This window comes from Choloepus didactylus, chromosome 1 (genome assembly GCF_015220235.1).
Source record: "Choloepus didactylus isolate mChoDid1 chromosome 1, mChoDid1.pri, whole genome shotgun sequence".
NCBI classification, from domain to species: Eukaryota; Metazoa; Chordata; class Mammalia; order Pilosa; family Megalonychidae; genus Choloepus; species Choloepus didactylus.
Genome location: NC_051307.1, coordinates 137,831,975 through 137,849,415, shown reverse-complemented (window position 1 = coordinate 137,849,415; position 17,441 = coordinate 137,831,975). Strand labels below are relative to the sequence as shown.

The 17,441-nt window shown below is 37.5% G+C and overlaps 2 protein-coding genes across 3 annotated transcripts; both read right to left on the bottom strand.

The window, feature by feature from the left end:
- Positions 1-2,692: 2,692 nt before the first annotated feature.
- On the bottom strand, positions 2,693-4,852 carry CCNL1 (cyclin L1). Its single transcript, XM_037823835.1, has 4 exons — positions 4,825-4,852; positions 4,450-4,561; positions 4,262-4,360; positions 2,693-3,539 (listed from the first exon to the last, which is right to left on the bottom strand). Exons 1-4 carry the CDS (start codon positions 4,850-4,852, stop codon positions 3,191-3,193), a joined length of 588 nt encoding a protein of 195 aa, XP_037679763.1. The 3' UTR covers positions 2,693-3,190.
- On the bottom strand, positions 4,450-16,316 carry LOC119538801 (cyclin-L1). Of its 2 annotated transcripts, XM_037841977.1 has the most exons (10): positions 15,907-16,316; positions 15,546-15,620; positions 14,958-15,067; positions 9,126-9,246; positions 7,058-7,122; positions 6,811-6,824; positions 5,252-5,352; positions 5,042-5,145; positions 4,799-4,940; positions 4,450-4,561 (listed from the first exon to the last, which is right to left on the bottom strand). In XM_037841977.1, the coding sequence occupies exons 1-7, from the start codon at positions 16,204-16,206 to the stop codon at positions 5,342-5,344; spliced, it is 696 nt and encodes a 231-aa protein (XP_037697905.1). In that variant the 5' UTR covers positions 16,207-16,316; the 3' UTR covers positions 4,450-4,561; positions 4,799-4,940; positions 5,042-5,145; positions 5,252-5,341. The 2 variants fall into 2 exon arrangements, with proteins under 2 accessions (XP_037697905.1, XP_037697913.1); XM_037841985.1 differs by lacking the exon at positions 6,811-6,824 and having other exon boundaries at positions 15,907-16,315.
- Positions 16,317-17,441: the final 1,125 nt, after the last annotated feature.

Here is a 17,441-nt window from a genome sequence, read left to right as displayed (position 1 = left end):
TCCTAGTATGTAGCAGGTACCGTTTTAGGACTAGATGAGGGGCATACAATAAAGAATAAGCCACATCCTGCTGCTCTCTGGAAGCTTATATTCTGAATAAGACTGTCAATGACCAAGTAAAATTCCAGATAGTGCTAACTAAGCATTAGGAAAACATTCATGCTGGCTGAGGGATAGACTGTGACAGTGTGTTGGAAGGGCTTATTTTAGATAGGGTGGTGCAAGAAGCCCCCTCTGGAGAGAGGACTTTAGAGCTGACACCTGAACACCTATACATATTTGGGAGGGCATCCCAAGCAGGCAGGACAGCAAGTGCAGATTCAGGAATAGATTAGCATATTTGAGGAAGAGTGGAGCTGATGGAAGAGGCTGGCAAGGGTCAGATCATTTAGAATCAGGGTAAGGGGTTTGTATTTTGTGTGAAGTGAAATGGGAAACCACGGGAGGCTTTATATATTAGAGCAACATGTGATTAACATTTTAATTAGATTTTAGCTGCTGTGTGAAGAAAGGATTGTGACAGAGTACAGAAAGAACACAGCGAGGTGATAGCTGATATAGGAGAAAGTAGTTGGATGATTTCCTCTGCCCTCAGAACTGTGTTAGGAAGAATATGCAGCAAAAAAGCAGGCAGGACACCTGGAATGAAAAGGCCCAAACAGTGTTTTCTTGCTTCAATGTGAGGTTTGTATGTTCAGAACCCGAGCTATCTCAGTGAGGTGGCATTTTAAAACAGTTGTTTTTCTGAATTGTGTTAAGTAACTAAGAAACATAAAGTTCAAACTTAGTTCTAAGAAGTTGGGTGCCTTCACTATGAACTGTTTGGACTGCAGGGAGAAAATGAGAATCCCTCTATATTTGCCTAACACATCACCTGTACAAGGTGCCTCCACAATAATACTGCTAGGTAAGGGCCACTTTGCAGACTGGGAAGAGATTAAATAACTTGCCAAGTCACTTTAGCAGGGAAATGACTTGAATGCAGAGCAGACACAGAGGTTCATCATGTTTGTTCCATTCCACAGACCAAAACAAAGTTAAATTGGTTATAAAGTCAAGCTGTGGCTTCCAGCCTCACAGACAGTTAGCTATTCTAGGGAACATGAGCAGATAGAGGCCCACACAATGAACGCTGCTGCTCCCTTCCAATTTTCCCGTGGAAGAAACTGATGAAGGCTTTTCCATATCAAACCTAAATTACACATTCTCCATCTCTCTAGCTAAACTGAATCCCTCAGTACCTATGCTTTAAATCTGCTGAAAACAAAACAAACTTTGTAACTATTTACAGTTCATGATGAGTTAAGAAAAGGCTCTTAAATATGACAATAAGCATTTAATACTTTGAAATTATATTGCTTTTTAGAAACACCTTCATGAAGGCTAGCTTTCAATTTTTAAGTAAAAAGAAAAGGCTTTTGAACCAGATTGTGGGTCTTAATAATGAGGTTAACTACTCAACTGATAAAAACTGTGACAATATTTAAAGCTATGAAAGCAAGGTGGATGGGGGGAAAGGTGATTAAGAATTTCACTTGTCCTATTTCAGAGTTAAGACACCAACTGCAAAAGCATAAATTGTAACAACATTCCACAACATGAAAGAACTTGTATTAAGAATTGAGGTGGTTAGGACCAATAGTAAACAGCTTATTTGCATCAAGAGTAACAGCTGTGGTAGAGGACCATACAGATGTGAGACACAACATGTGCACACAAGATGAGGAACACAGACTCAAGGCTTTCAAGGTACAAGCACCTTGGGTTTAAGAATTAGGAATTCAGTGAAACAAGTTCTGGAAGAGCATACAGCCGCAATCTCCAGACTTCTGAATTTCAGACCGATAAAAAAAAAAACGAATGTCATCAAACCTATCCCTCCACCTACCAGTTTACAGGAAATATAAGGGACAATGACACCATAGGGCTGTATTATCAGCAAACCCAGAAATCAGAAAATTCCTCAGAATGACTCGATTTCTTTAAATTACAAGAAAAAAAAGAATCTGATAAAAGGACTTATCAACCAAGTGCAACATATATGAACCTTGTTTGAAAAAACAATTATAAACACAAATGATAAAGACAATAAGAGAAATTTGGATAATGCCTGAGTAGTAAAAAAATTACTGTTAACTTTATCAGAAAACCATTGTGGGTGGGTAAAAAACAATTTTAATGGAAAAATATAGAAAATTGAGATGTTAATTATGGTTAAGATCGCTAAACTCCTTTCCCAAACACTTGGAAAAATTGCTTCTATATGAGTAATAATTTGAGGAAACAATCATTTGGATTTAAGTCTGGACCTGTGCATCAAACCTTACTTCTCTGTGGTCAGACTTTACCCAGTCAAGTCCAGGAGACTCATCTTGTTATCGAATTCTCCTAGCCTAGACAAAAAATCATACCACTGTCTAAATTCAACAGCTCACTTTAGAGGCAGTACTTAAAACTAACTTAAAATAACCTTATGGTACCATTCATGTATAATTCAGGTTTTAACTTGACTTGGATTTAGTGCAACAATGTATCATTTAATGTTCCCTTGTATGGGCCACCAGCTTTGCTTTTTCCATATCTAGTGAAGACTGTCATAAAAGCTCACAATGCAGATAAGTACTATATTTCAATAGTCTCAGACTGTATCTACTGGAGGAAAAAATTAGTTGTCAGAAAACAAGTACAGCCATTTTACTATTAAAATTGTGGTCTTTTTAATAATTTATTTAATAAGGTATTGGAAGCAGTTTAAAAAAAACAAGATTCGTATTTTATTTCCTTGTAAAAATCTTTACACATGCAGACAAACCAGTGTTAAGAAAGTATTCACCATCATTTAAACAAATAACCACTTAAATAGAAGTGTCTGCAATTTTATCTCTATAAAAATAAGATACATTTTTACAGAATTCACGCTCCAGTTCTTATAGCAATAAACAATACACAACTATAAGTACAACTGAACCTGACCATGGTTTTCAATTGGATACTGCTAGGGCATTTTAATGTGCAAAAAAAATTAACATAGTTCTTTTCAAAAGAAAATGTCCTCAGTGTTTCTAGAGACCTAGAGGGTTTAATAGATCAAATCCTAATCAGTTTGCTTTTAATGTTTTGATTACAAGTCCATACACCACACTGTAGATGGGCAAAACCAGGAATTGATGCAGGCTCAAAGGAAGAAAAGTCAGCGCCTGTGCCTGCCATGTCCTGAGCGACTACCACCATGGTGCTTGCCTTTATGGGACCTCTCAAAGGAGCGAGATCTTTCACGCCTGTCCCTATGATGTCCCCTTTCATGCCTGTGTTTCTTGGCAGCATCTGAGTGATCCCGAGACTTGCTCTGAGATCGAGAACGAGATTTTTTCCTTTTATGACCATGTCTATTTGAACTTTTTAAATCATCTCTGGTATGTTTGGTCTTAAGATGAGGAGAACCATGATTATGATGTCTTCGAGGGCTTTCACTGTGACTGCGGGATCTGCTCCTTGATCTCGAGCTGTATGTTCCAGATCGACTCCGCCTATTATTATAACTTAAGATAAAAATTTGAGATTTAGATTCATTTTCTACTGGGAAGATTATTCTTGTGGTTTCTCGTAACAGGTTCAAAATAAAACTATGGACTGTATCAATGACAAGCCAGAACTGAAGACTTTTTCTAACTCTCTCCACCCCTAACTACCCTCCCCCCAAATCTGTAACACTATTATACAAATCTTAAGCAAATATACTTTAGTCTACACAGAAGGAAAAGTAATCAGCAACTTTTACAAACTGTCCTTAAGCTATGCTTTTTACGACTTCCTTTCATATGCTCAAAGCACCACTGAAGGAGAGCCACAAGGAATTAGCAAGTTAATTACAAACCCAACTATCGTTCCCATTCTCTGGCTATGGTTGATTGGATTACTTGTTATTTATAAGGCTTAATAAAATATTCACATTTTCTAACTGAAATTAAACAGAAAGAGATGTTTTCACAGTATAAACCTCCATAGCACTTTGTGGCCAGACCCTACACTTCTCCAAAATAGGTGGGAGAAAAACAGAATAGAACACCATTAAGATACATCATCCTAAAACTAACAAACAAAAAACCCATACACCCAGAGCACATTCCCAAACTCAGGTCTCATAGTTTGCCCGTGTTTATTAAAAGAAAAAAAAACAACAAACAAAATCCATGTAGAATAAAACCAGTAACTTTCAAAGATTCCAAATAAAGCATCCTTCCCTAAGAAAATATATACTTACTGTCGTCTAGGGGTATGCGATCTAGAGCGTGATCGTGTTCGTGATCTTGACCGACTTGCACTTCTGCTATTTCTACTTCTTTTGCTGTCTTTCCTTACGCTTCACAAAAACACACAAAATTTTAGTTTAGAAACTAAACACACAACAAAAGATTCTTCAGGCCAATATTCTAACTCGGGTATACTCACCCATTGTAAGGGCTTTTGGAAGCCTGCTGTCTATCTTCAGGTTCCTTTTTAACCATCTTCACATTAACGGAGACTGGTGACTTCTCCTCAGCTTTTACTTCTCTTGGTGATGCTTTAGAAAATAGTAATTATGTGTTAATTACTGCGATTTAACAGAGGGCCCAAAAGTTTATTGCCAAATATAACTCTATTATGCTTTCAAGTAGCAGTCTTCAGGTGATTTATGAAGAGAAATGGTAAAAGCTTCTTAACGTCATTGCCTTCTATGCAATTGTTAAATACTAAAGTTTTCTCATAACCAATATACCTTCAGTGCCCCCAAATCATTTCAATTCTGAATAAATCTTACATGTTTAGAGGCTGGAGAAAATCCACCAAGGGTTTGATAGGGCTGGAGTTCCATCAGGATTCAATCCCTTTGCTTTTAATTTGGCTTCTTGTAACGCTACTTTTCTTTTCTCTACTTCTTTTTCTAGTAATTCATAGTTTGGCTTTTGGAGGAAAGTGGAGTTAATTAATATCCCCACTTTTAGTAGTTTATATTTTTACCTTTGAGAGTGTACTGGCACAAACACAAATAAACAGAAATTACCTTTTTTCTGGTATAAAGCCTAAGTGTTTCTATGCAGATTCCTGTATCTCCTCTTCTGTAGTACCAAAAAGAAGAAACCAATGGGGACGAGTTGGCAGTGGAATCTAAACCATAAAAAGAACGGTTTAAATTTTCACTGTTTTTTACCAGAATGACTGATAATTCTTGTTCTTTATCCTATACTACACAAAATAGGATATATACCCCTACCTGAAGAGCTCTAGCTGCAAGATAGATGCAAGCACAGGCTATAGTCTCTGGTTGAAATCGAACAAAAACATTGGTTCGAAGACTGTCATTTCATATAATTCTGAAAAATATTTCAACTATAAGCTTTGTATGTACACAGACCAGTTCTTCTGAAGCTAACATATAATTGGAGACTCAATCTACTTTATTTCTTTTTTCTTCTCATATTTAATTCACATCTTTATAGTCTAGCATCTAACAATCCTTAACTCAAAAATCATTAGGAGATAAGAATTTAACATAGGACCAAAACCCTTTTAAGTTAATTCCTTAATTACTTTTTCCCAGCAGAACTTTTTTTCTGAAGTCCTTGTTTTTGATTAAAAGCAATGCCTTGATAGTCAATTCCAAGAACTAGTTTCAGAAATGATAAACCACTCCAACAATACTTCAAGCCATTAATTACTGACCATCTCTCCTTTTATCCACAATGAAAAGCAGTGTCACCAAGTTCTTTCAAAAACTCAAAATATTATGACAGGGGTAAAAGGCATTTTCAGTAAGCAATTACATTAAGAAAACTAGGCTGCTTCAGAATATCTAAGTAGGGAAGTGAAAAGCAATAAATACAATGACCTGTTTACATACCTTTTTCTGCAACTAAGGTATAAAAAAGTGATTATAACTCCTTCAGTTACTAAATTGCTGTACTTTTCTTAATGAATCCTACCAGCAAGGTTACCTAACCTATTGAAAATTCTTTTACAAGTTGTTTTAAAGGTTAAAAAGCCTAAGATTAAGTGGACCTATTTCTTAAAATCCTTATGCACATAAGCTGCTAAAATCTGGTGAATAAAACACATAAATGTCATGCATTTTATCAAAGCAATGTTAAGACTTTTAAAATACTTCTATTATTATTGAATCCAAAAGAAGCATGGCAAGAACATAAAGAACAACATTAAGTCCTGCACACCAACAGCTTTATAAAGTTGTGGCTAGACCACAACACAAATTCCTTCTTTTACCTTTAAATAAGCCAGCACTCCAAAAATACACACCTGCATCTCAAAAGTCCAAGTTCTAAAGTGATTAAGTAATACTAACATCTCTTTTAAAAATGAAGTACTTCTCACTTCTAATATTGCCTGAATTAGCCCAGTAGTTAAAAACTCATCCTTTATGGGAACTGGTGCCCATTTTAAGCTGTAAGTTATGGTTTCCTTTGGTAGAATTCATACTATACATACTAAAAATAGAAATTTAGTCAAACCCCTAATTTAAAAAAATCATTTAATTCAGAATGGCTGGACAACAAATCTATCAAAAATGAACTATTCATTTTGATAGTTACAGGTATACATTAAACACACAGGCATGTCAAATAGTTACTTCTAGAAGCAAATATACAAATCCTTTTGACACCCCGACAGAACTAGAAGATGCTGCCAGATGGATATGGACCACTTCAGTGAATCTCGGATGAGAGCTTGCACTGGATTGGCTGGAGAGCAGGGCAGCCAATCAGGCCATCCTGAGGTCATGGGCTGAAGTGCAGAGGGCAGAGTTCTATGACTTACCATCATGGACTACCCTTTAATTAAAGAGTAGAAAAAAGAACAAAGTTAAATTGAGTTCTCCATTAAAAGTAATTAGTCAAGCCAAGAAAACAGGAAGCAGAAATAAGCATTATTTACCTTTTAGTTAAAAAACAAAAAAAACAAAAAGCCCCAAAACAAACTTATTCATTATTTTGGAAAGGGGAAACTTACTTTATTTCTGCTTCTGTTTTCCTGGCTAGGAAAGAAATGTAAAAAAGCAACTTACCAGGCAGTTTGAACCAGGGTTTGATTACGTTCACACTCTAAGACTTGTAAATACATAACAATGATCTAAAGGGACAAGGGAAAAAAATTGTATTTAGCATATTGCTGGCTCTTTCATTCAGAATACAGACTGTTCAGTGAACAAAGTACTTGGAAAAATGTTAGGTCCAAATTCTAATTCTTCTATAAGCTGTACAGGTAATACAGACCAACCTAAAATGTACCAGACTCAACAAACGTTAAATTATTAGATTTCATAAAAATTACATTCAAAAATATGTTCCAAAGTTGTGTAGAATAAAATGGGAGTTAATCAGTTCAAGTAACACAATAGCTAATTTTTCATGACCACTCTACTAGGTGACTGGCACTGTGCTAGGCATTTTATATAGATCTCCTAAGGTACATACATTCCGCATGTCCAAAACCCTAGAGGCTAGATGTGTTAAGTTACACAACAGATAAAAAACATATAACACCCACAGTGTAACAGTGTTACAGCAAACACTGGTATTTATGCAGTGACTTATCCATTAAAGCATGACATATGAACAGCCATATCTCCTCTCTCTCTACCCAAGCCAACTTGAAAGGTGAAATCACTGCCCTCCCCGCTACGTGGGATCAGACACCCAGGGGAGTGAATCTCCCTGGCAACGTGGAATATGACTCCCGGGGAGGAATACAGACCCCAGCATCGTGGGATGGAGAACATCTTCTTGACCAAAAGGGGGAAATGAAAGGAAATGAAATAAGCTTCAGTGGCAGAAAGATTCCAAAAGGAGCCGAGAGGTCACTCTGGTGGGCACTCTTATGCACAATTTAGACAACCCTTTTTAGGTTCTAATGAATTGGGGTAGCTGGTGGTGGATACCTGAAACTATCAAACTACAACCCAGAACCCATGAATCTCGAAGACAATTGTATAAAAATGTAGCTTATGAGGGGTAACAGTGGGATTGGTAAAGCCATAAGGACCACACTCCCCTTTGTCTAGTTTATGGATGGATGAGTAGAAAAATAGGGGAAACAAACAAACAAACAAACAAAGGCACCCAGTGTTCTTTTTTACTTTAATTGCTCTTTTCACTTTAATTATTATTCTTGTTATTTTTGTGTGTGTGCTAATGAAGGTGTCAGGGATTGGTTTAGATGAAGAATGTACAACTATGTAACGATACCGTGAACAATCGAATGTGCGATTTGTTTTGTATGACTGCGTGGTATGTGAATATATCTCAATAAAATGAAGATTAAAAAAAAAAAAAAACGCCACGTTTCAGTTCATGTCAGGTCTTTCTGGATCTGTACCACCATCATTCCATTTTAAAGATGCACAGACTAGCAACAGAGGTATCTGTCAAGGTAACAAAGCTAACGGCAGAGCCAAGTTTCTATCTCGCATAGTCCTAACCCCAGAGCACCCATTCTTGTAACCACTGTGCTATTACTTACTGATCATATGAAAACCAAAAGATGGTGGAGAAGCCCATGAAGTTTTCATTAACATGTTTTGAGCATTTTACTATGTGCCACGCAGTATGCCGGTGCCTTTGCAGATACCATATTTATTCCTTGAAACACAGAATTCCAACCCTCACCCCTCAAAAGTTCTAGGTAGGGAAACGGGCTTAATCAGAGGCAAAAGGAACTTATATATGGTCACCAACGAAGAGTGATGATTTGAACCCGTATCTCTTGACACCCATTTTACTGATAAATACCAATATCCAAGAGAATGTTTTTAATCAATACTACTACAGTACTATTTTAATAATCTTTCATCAAGTTAACAAAGATAACTACTATTTAAAAAAAGTACACTTTTTAATAAAGTGCTAATAATTTTAAGAAATGTTTTACACAAATGCAAGGTATTGGTGGCAAAGTGGTGTATGGGAATCCTATATATTATGCATGATTGTTCTGTAAACCCACTTGTCTAAAAAAACTATTAAAAAAAAAAAAAACCCATCCAAGTTAACTCTTAAATATAAATTCACGTAAAATAAAATTTTAAGCAAAACCCTAATACTTACGAAATACAATTTTTGCTCTCTACAACTCACCTTATGGGGATGCTTGACATGAACACAAAATCCCAACTCCTTTAGTACCCTTCTCTCTGCCTTGATAACTTGATTTTTGGTGTTTATGTAGTTCTGATCAAGGATCAAGGGGCTTGGAGTCCTACAGTTTGTAAGAAATAAAATCAAAACTGTTTTGCACATCCAAAAAATTTTATTTGTGGCATCTCCATTTTCCCTTCCAACCAACTATTGGCAACAGAAACCAGCTTTTTAAACTCCTGCAAACAAGTTAAAGCATTAATCTTGTGCTGTCCAAGTTACGCTAATTAAATATATAAAACTAGACTAAATTTCTAAAGGAACTAATGGCCCTGTAATGAAAAGAAAAATCACTCTTAATGCTCTTGGATTATCCTCATAGATTTCTTCACTCCAATTATATTTTGGGCATATATACTGGTTAACTTATATTGATTTATTGATTTATTATGACAAATCCTATTAGATTCCAAAACAGTATCCAAACAGTAACCCACTGACAAAACTAATGTGCTCTTGGAAAATATTTACAGCACTATAAAGACTCTGTAAGATTAAATGATTTTACTCATGTATAAAATATCAACTCTTGACTAATTTATGACCAAAACAGAAATTAGGGGGGAAAAAGTAGATGGCTAATTCAGATTCCTTTAGTTGGGCCATCTGTTTAAACAAATTGTTCTAAAAATCTAACTCTATTTAAAAAAATAACCAGAAAACTAAGGAGTCAGCTCAATCATCCAAGAAATCAAGAAGACAAGTTTAAAAGCTCAAGATTCAAAACTCCAAGTGATCTATGCAAAATAGGCATATACTTGTGTCAGTTATACCTTGATTTTTCTGGGTAAAACCACTGGATTTAGTTATTAGGCAACATACTTTACATAGTATGCAGTGCAAAAGAGAGGACCATAGCGAGGGAATCAGAAGAATATATTCAATGCTTCTGTCTGATTAAACCTTAATAGCTTCAAAAAGTTTCTACGATACAGTGCTTGAATGCTTTGAAAATAGCACATCTGACTGATGTCTTCCCAAGTTTTTTTTTTCTTAATATAGGGAAAAAAACTACCATTTATGGAAGGCTCTTAAGTTTTGTAATTCAAAACTGGTTTCTTCCTAAGAACTTTTTATTTAAGCAAAAAACTGTTAAGGAACTGGACTTTCCTTTTTCAAAAGCTATTTAATTTACCAGTATCTTTCCTTTAATACATTTTTAGATTCACCCAATGAGAAAACTAAGACACTAACTATATGTTACGTACATGGGTAGTACATTTAAATATTTTCCCCCATAGTGAATGTATTTTCAGCCAAATGAGTCACGAATTTTTACTCTAGGGTAGAACCCAACATACTGTTTTTTAAAGACAGTCATTCTGAATATTTACGAATCATAAAATATACGTGTATATATTACATTTCAACATGCAGGCCAGATCAAAAAAATTATAAGTGCATATTTTAAAAACCAAAACAAATCTGTTTTTATATATCTACTATGAAAGTTAGAAACCAATCTGAAATGAGCTACGTTACTACTATTGTGACATGTTAATCAAGTAAAAAAACCAGCTGTCTTATATTTATTTTCCTTGCTATCTCGCATTTAAAATTAAAATAAAACTGGAATGCTTAACTCGACTATTTCAAAATCTAGTATAAAGTGCATGGTTTTTATCAAATTCCATTAAAAGTTGGCAAAGCTGATAAAATGAAAAGCAGCTGTTACTTAAATTAACAACACTGAAAAATGGCTTTTATACAGTTCAATTCGTATTGCAGCTACTAACTGCAGTATGAAAGGTGTGTGAAGTAAGGCCACCAACTTAAGAGGGAGCTACTTTCTAACAAAAATAATGGGTCTGTTTTTTCAGACAGTAGGGCTACAAGTTAAATGTTCATCTGAGAAAATCAAATTTAAAGCAAATGAAAGCAATTGATACATGAAAACAAGATTTTTCAGGTTTTATTATCATTACAGGAAATTTGAAAAAAATTCAAATCCAACCCAGACTAATGACTAGTTTTATCTGATGGCCCTCTTTTGACTGCTACTGGGAGTCAGAATACCTCATTATAATTGCACCACTTTAATTCTTAACCCTTCAGCCAGACAGTAAACTACAGCATTAGAATCCCTACAGAACTTTTAAAAAGCACAGCTCTGAGTCATTTTCCTCTTTTAAGTTGATCAAATCATCTCTAGTCTTATTAAGAAGCTGCTTTAAGAGTTGCCTTCCAATGCTGATAAAATTCAGCTGTTACTGCAATTAACCAGCTGAACATTTGTTTGAACTACTGCTAGGTATGGTCTCAAATCAGATTTAATTAAGTAATTCTGCTTAAACTAATTCTTGTTTTCCACCTACTGTACCATAATCCTTACATTCCCTTACAGTTTTGTCAAAATCCCAAATAACATCTAAACAGATTAAGGAAACCAAACCCATTATTTACTATAATTCAGCTATATACTCAAGTTCCTATTTAGGCTTGCTATTACTGGTAATTTTTAAAAGTTAACTTTGAGGGTGTATAATATATCCTCACTTTGTTCAAAGTTGGTTTTAACGGCACCAGTCAAGGAGGGCTCAATGTACATGTAATTTACAACTAACCCAAGAAAGATTTTCTAACTGAAATAGAAAAATATGTTCCCACAAAGTCAACAGTAAGAGAAGTTCAGAAAGTGCTTAAGCAAGTACTTTCTTCATTGAAATTAACAAAGTATCAATCAGCACTTTCTGTGGCAACAAGCACATTGAGTTAAAAGGTTGCTCGAGTTTCTTCTTTTCCCCCAGTAAACTTTCCTACAAGCCAATAAAAGTTAAATGCAGCTCCATTTAGAAAAACCTCTCCTGCAAAAAGCCTTCATCTAGAAGTAATTTTCATTATCAACACACACACACAGAAACCTAACCCCACCTGCCTTGCTTTAAGTTTCCACAGGTTTATCAGGTGGATTTGTATGTTACGAACAATCTGCAAATTTCAGTCTTCACAGACAATCTTGGTTTTTGGTCACTGGTGGTTTATGATCTGGTCTTTTGAAATAGTTGTAATTGTTACTTTTTCTTTAGCCCAATTAATTTAATTGAAATATAACTTTAAGAAAAAAAAAGTCCATATAAAACGTGGTTAATTTCATGTGGTATAAGGACTAAGAAATTTTGAAACTAGATGGTAGTTTATGAGGAAGCAGACGGTTGCTCATCATACATAAATGTGTAATGTCTACTTCAAAGTAAAAACATTCTCTTTCTTTAGGGATGTTTGTTTAAACTGAAGCCCACCTGCAGAGGCACAGAAACAAACGGCAGATAACTTAAGACCCCTCAAACTCTAAAATCCATTCACAATGAAAATATCACACCATAACTGAAATACCAATGAGTGCTTGAACCAGTTTTTGAAAAGATTTAACATCATTACCCTAAGCCTTAGAGTATGAATATGGATGCCTTAAAATTAAAAATTTGGAATATGCTGCATCTCAAAAGCAAACTAACTGAAAACAACTGAAATTAAGAAAGTAATCTTCCCCTTTAAGTTTAGCCTTATAATATGAGTTTAAAAGACAATTATCAAGCTACAAAAACTGAAGGGGAAAAAGTCAAATAACTGTAGATGAGGCCTGGCCATGGTGATTCTAATGTGCAGCGAGGACTGGAAACCACCAAAATAAATGCTTTTATAAATGATGCCTCTTCTGTAACTATTAAGGTCACAATACAATTTAAAGTTATACATACACTAAATCAAAATAAATAGCATCATTAAGACAATATGCTTTACCTAACTAAAACACAGTTATCAACAGAACTTTCTAATGACAATTACCTATGCCAAGATACTGAGCTACAGTTCTAATAACTTGGACAGCAAAGACAAAAGCTTATAACAAGAAACAGGAGTTTTTCTAAATGGTTCACCAGTGGCCAACCTGTTAGTCCCCGATTCCAGTGACCTATTCTCAGAGCACTGGCTTCTCCTTGGGGATTTTCGATACTTCACTCACTGTTGCCATGACGACAGCTTCATCTCTATGTACCACTCCACATCACCCAGGCTTTGGTAAATGTAGCTGGTCGCTGTATAGTCGGTTGCAAGGGAAAAAAGAGTTGAAGTTAATAACATATACAAGTTATATGTCTGAGTAAACTTGTAAAATGCATAGAAACTTTTACATCCTGCTTAAAAAAAAAGCGCTCCCATGCAATTAATAACTCCTTAAGTTTCTTGCTATAATCACACTTCTTAGTGTGGGACAAAATCAATTTATCGGAAATAATGACCAAAAAAAGGCAATATTACACCAGACTCAACAAGTCAGATAGGATATTTTAAATTCCAAGATTTTTGCAGTTACCTAATCTGACATCAAGGAAGAAAACTCGAAGTCTCACAGTTCAAAGAAAATAATGTGCTTATGTAACAGTTGGCTCAATGGTTCAAATAACACCAAAAAACTATTTCCTTTAAGCAAACAATCCTTTGACTAAGGACAGAGCCTTTTATTAGATAGTGAACTTTGTTTTAAACACTGAAGAATCAGCCAGGTATCTAAACACAATTTCAGCCCAGATCAAACTAACTGCCAATTTGACATCTTCCCAATTTCCAGAATTCACCAAAAGCTAAGATTAAAAAATGAAATAAAAAAAAAATCACTGTCCCCGGTTAAGGTTAGAATGAATGGGAAAAGATGTGAGGGTGACGTAAGAAAGATAACTGAAATATGCTATGAAAAATACCTGGACAGCTATGTTTCAGACTAGGCTAATCATTCTAAAGGTGATTAACATTTGCTTGTCTCTGAATAGTTCCAATACTACCAACTTTTTGATTCAGCCAAGAATAAGGACCACTGATGGGGGGTACTGGTTTGGCAGTAACCAATACCCAACCCCCAATACAACTTAGAATCCTTTCATAACTAACTTCTTCTCAAACTCCATACACTGTCTAACACAACCACAATTCTTTAGAAAGTGCTAACACCTAACCTAGACCAAGTAAATACTTCTGCAGGATGTACCAGAAATCACTTTTAAATGCAGGAAGCCCTGTAACTAAACCTTTGTTATTTGTCTCACAAGAATGCTGAGGTCCACATAAAGTGTTATCATGTAGTGACAACACATATTGTTTCCATCTCTGTATTTTCTTGGATGATCAAATAAATGGGCCTCGCCTCTTCTGAATGCAGTCCAATCAATCTTATTTTTCTAACCCACTCACTAAGACTGTATCTGACCAAAACAAAATACCTGTTTAATCCCTTTGACTTCAAACTCCAAACTTTATCATCCTGCAGTCCTTTCAGATCCGGTATTATGCGATATATCGTAGTTCAATGTTGAGAACCTCAATTGATAAACAATTAACTGGGACTTCGAACAGAAAAACAATCTACACAGAACTTTGCCACAATATTAACTTGAACTACATTGTTGAAACTTCCAACCTTCAATCTTCCAGAGAAGGGAGGGGAAAAATAACTTACAGAAATACACTCACACTTGAGCCAAATGTATTCTCATTCCCTTTCTTGTTTAATCTTAAAACCACAGGACTGGCTTCACAGCACTGTAAGGATTGTCCATAAACGCAACTGCCTCTACAAACTTCAGTTAGATAACTGGTTAATTATATTTTTTCCAAAGTAACATAAGTATCAATATGTTCCTTTGTGAATTAAATACCTAAATTATTTAGTCAGTTTTCCTTTGGTATTGACTTGAGAGGAAAGAATGCTTTGATTTGATGATTGGTGCACAGTACAGTAGTAGTAAAAGACATTATGTTCAGTAATGCCAATCTTACCTTTTTCCTCTTAACTGGCGTAGGTGATGAAACACATTAATCACGTCTCTTATTCTTCTAGGAGCTTCTTCGATTTTTGATGCAAGATTAATACAAGCCATGGCAACAATCTGAAAGAACCAATGAGAGAATAAAAACAATGGTTAGAATTACTGAAGTAGGTAATAAAGTTGGGAGAGAAAAAAGTGCCTCCCTGAAGTCTAACAAACTTAACTTGACGGGGCAACTTCAAGACACAAATGGGACAACCTTCGGTGAAAAAAAATTACAAGTAGTATTTCTAGGCCATAAACTTAGCAGCTATACTGGCACTACACTTTTTATTGTTTAACTCAATTTTGTATCCAGAGTCAAGCTCGATCTCACAGGAGTTTTGCTGCATTTGACTGGGAACTGTAATTCTTGATAACAGAATACCTAAGCTCAGAATCCATCTTCTAATTTCTAAAACATATTCTAACGTTCCCAACTTCCCGGACGGTGAGAACTAGCACAAAGGCCTGAACTAACCACTCCCTTTCAGGAAAAGCTGGCTCTGACGCTACGACCCCTCCCATTTCCGCATGAAGAAACCCCCGCCGTGCTCACCTCGAAACTGTGTTTGACGAAAGACTTGGAGTAGAAAAAACGATGAAACAACACCTGCCCCGTTGCCATCGCCACCTGCAGACAACAGAGTAGAACGGAAGCGCAGGGGTCAGGCGGGCCCGCACCAGGCGCCGCCGCCATTTTGTGCTGCCGCCGCCGCTCGCCTCCCCCTCCCCCTCCCCTCCGCCTCCCAGGCCTCCCACCCAAGGCTCCCGCGGGGATCTACAGTTGGAGAGCCCGAAGACGCCAACTCCAACCTGCCGGGGGCCGGCTTGGGGAGGGCTCACTAGCACTGCGATACAACGGAGAGAACGGCAGCGCCGAAAGGCGCGCCCAAGAGACCCGGGGCCGGAACACTGACCTGCGGAAGCCGGAGGAGAATGCCGGCGGCCTGGATAAGCTCGCAGCCCAGAATGCGCAAGTCCGTCTCACTGGGCAGGTCGAGCCCGTCCTGCATGGACGGGGTGGGGGAGAGCCGCTCCTCCGGAATAAGCGAGTGGTCGATGGTGAGCGAAACTTCCGAGTACAGGCGGTCGCCGATCAGGATTCCTCCCGTCGTGGCCGTCGTAGTTGTCGTGCCGGAGCTAGAACCGCCCGCGCTCGGGGCAGCCGACGAGGCGACGGCAACTGCCATCGCGGTCGGGTGAGGCCCGGACGCCATAATCTAAGCGAGCTGCACGCACGCCCAACGCAGCCGGAACCCAGAGCTAGACTAACCAGCCTCCTCGGCGCGACGGATATTCCCGTGATCTCCGGGTTCTGAACCGATTTACGCAGCGTGCGCTTCCGCCCTGACGTAACTACGTCAGCTCGGCGCACTCCAATTAGTCCCTTCAGGAGCGCCTTCTACCCGTTGCGAGACGGAGTGGGACACGGGTGACGTTTGGGCGCCAGCCGCTGGAACGGAGGGTTTTGTCCGCCAGTCCATTCAGAGTGATTGGGAGGACACCCTTCTCTATGGTGGTCTTGGAGGCGGTCTCTTTAGGGAAACTAGGTATAAACTGCCTCGTTTGCGATCTTTTTAGTCGCGAGAATGAGGTAACTTTACAAGATACCTTATTCCCAAATTAGAGTTAGCGAAATTTCCTAAAATCCCTGCACTATTTTAGTAATTTGTGTACAATAGGCATTTTTCGCCCCATTTCTCGCTCTCGCCTAATTTTTGTATTTGCGCTGCGCGCGTTCAACGTAGACAAAGGGAAACGTGGGGCCAACCTTCTCCCGCAGCGCCTGTCATCCCTGCTACTCCTAGGACAAACGAGTTTGGGTGGAAGTGGTAACTGTGGTATTGTGTATGGACAAACTTGTGATTTAAATGACCCGCAAGGGATCTGGAGAGGACTGCTTTGCTGTATCTTTAGAAAGAAAACAGGAATATGAACGGCATCGGTTCCCCAAAAGGCTGCTAGGAACATGTGGTTCCCAGTGGCATGGGAGTAAAGCGAAGGCTGCCTGAGGAGGACTTTGCTCCAGCTCCGCTTGCGAAACTCATGCCCGCCCAGTGCCAGCGCCACAGCTTTCAGTAATCTGGAAAATCTCTAGTTTCCAAAAATAGTTTAAGGGCAAGGACTTTACTGAGGTAATTTGATTATGCCCAGGCGTCCATGATTACCACAACTAGGCAGAATGGGAGAAATCAACGTTTTTTTCCCCTCTGTGATATTAGCTAGCAATGCCCAAATTCTACTTTAATTTGAAGTAAATGATACTGGGTGTGTGGTGGTGGTTGAAGGGGAAAGTTTAGGGTTGTGTGTATCACTAGAAGGAAAGCTAGAGGATAAAACGGGACTGTATGGCATAATGAATTTTGTTGTGGATGATGAAGGTGGAAGTACAAATACAAGAATGTTCCTCCATATATTAGAACGAATGTATGTCACAGCTACAAGGTGTTAA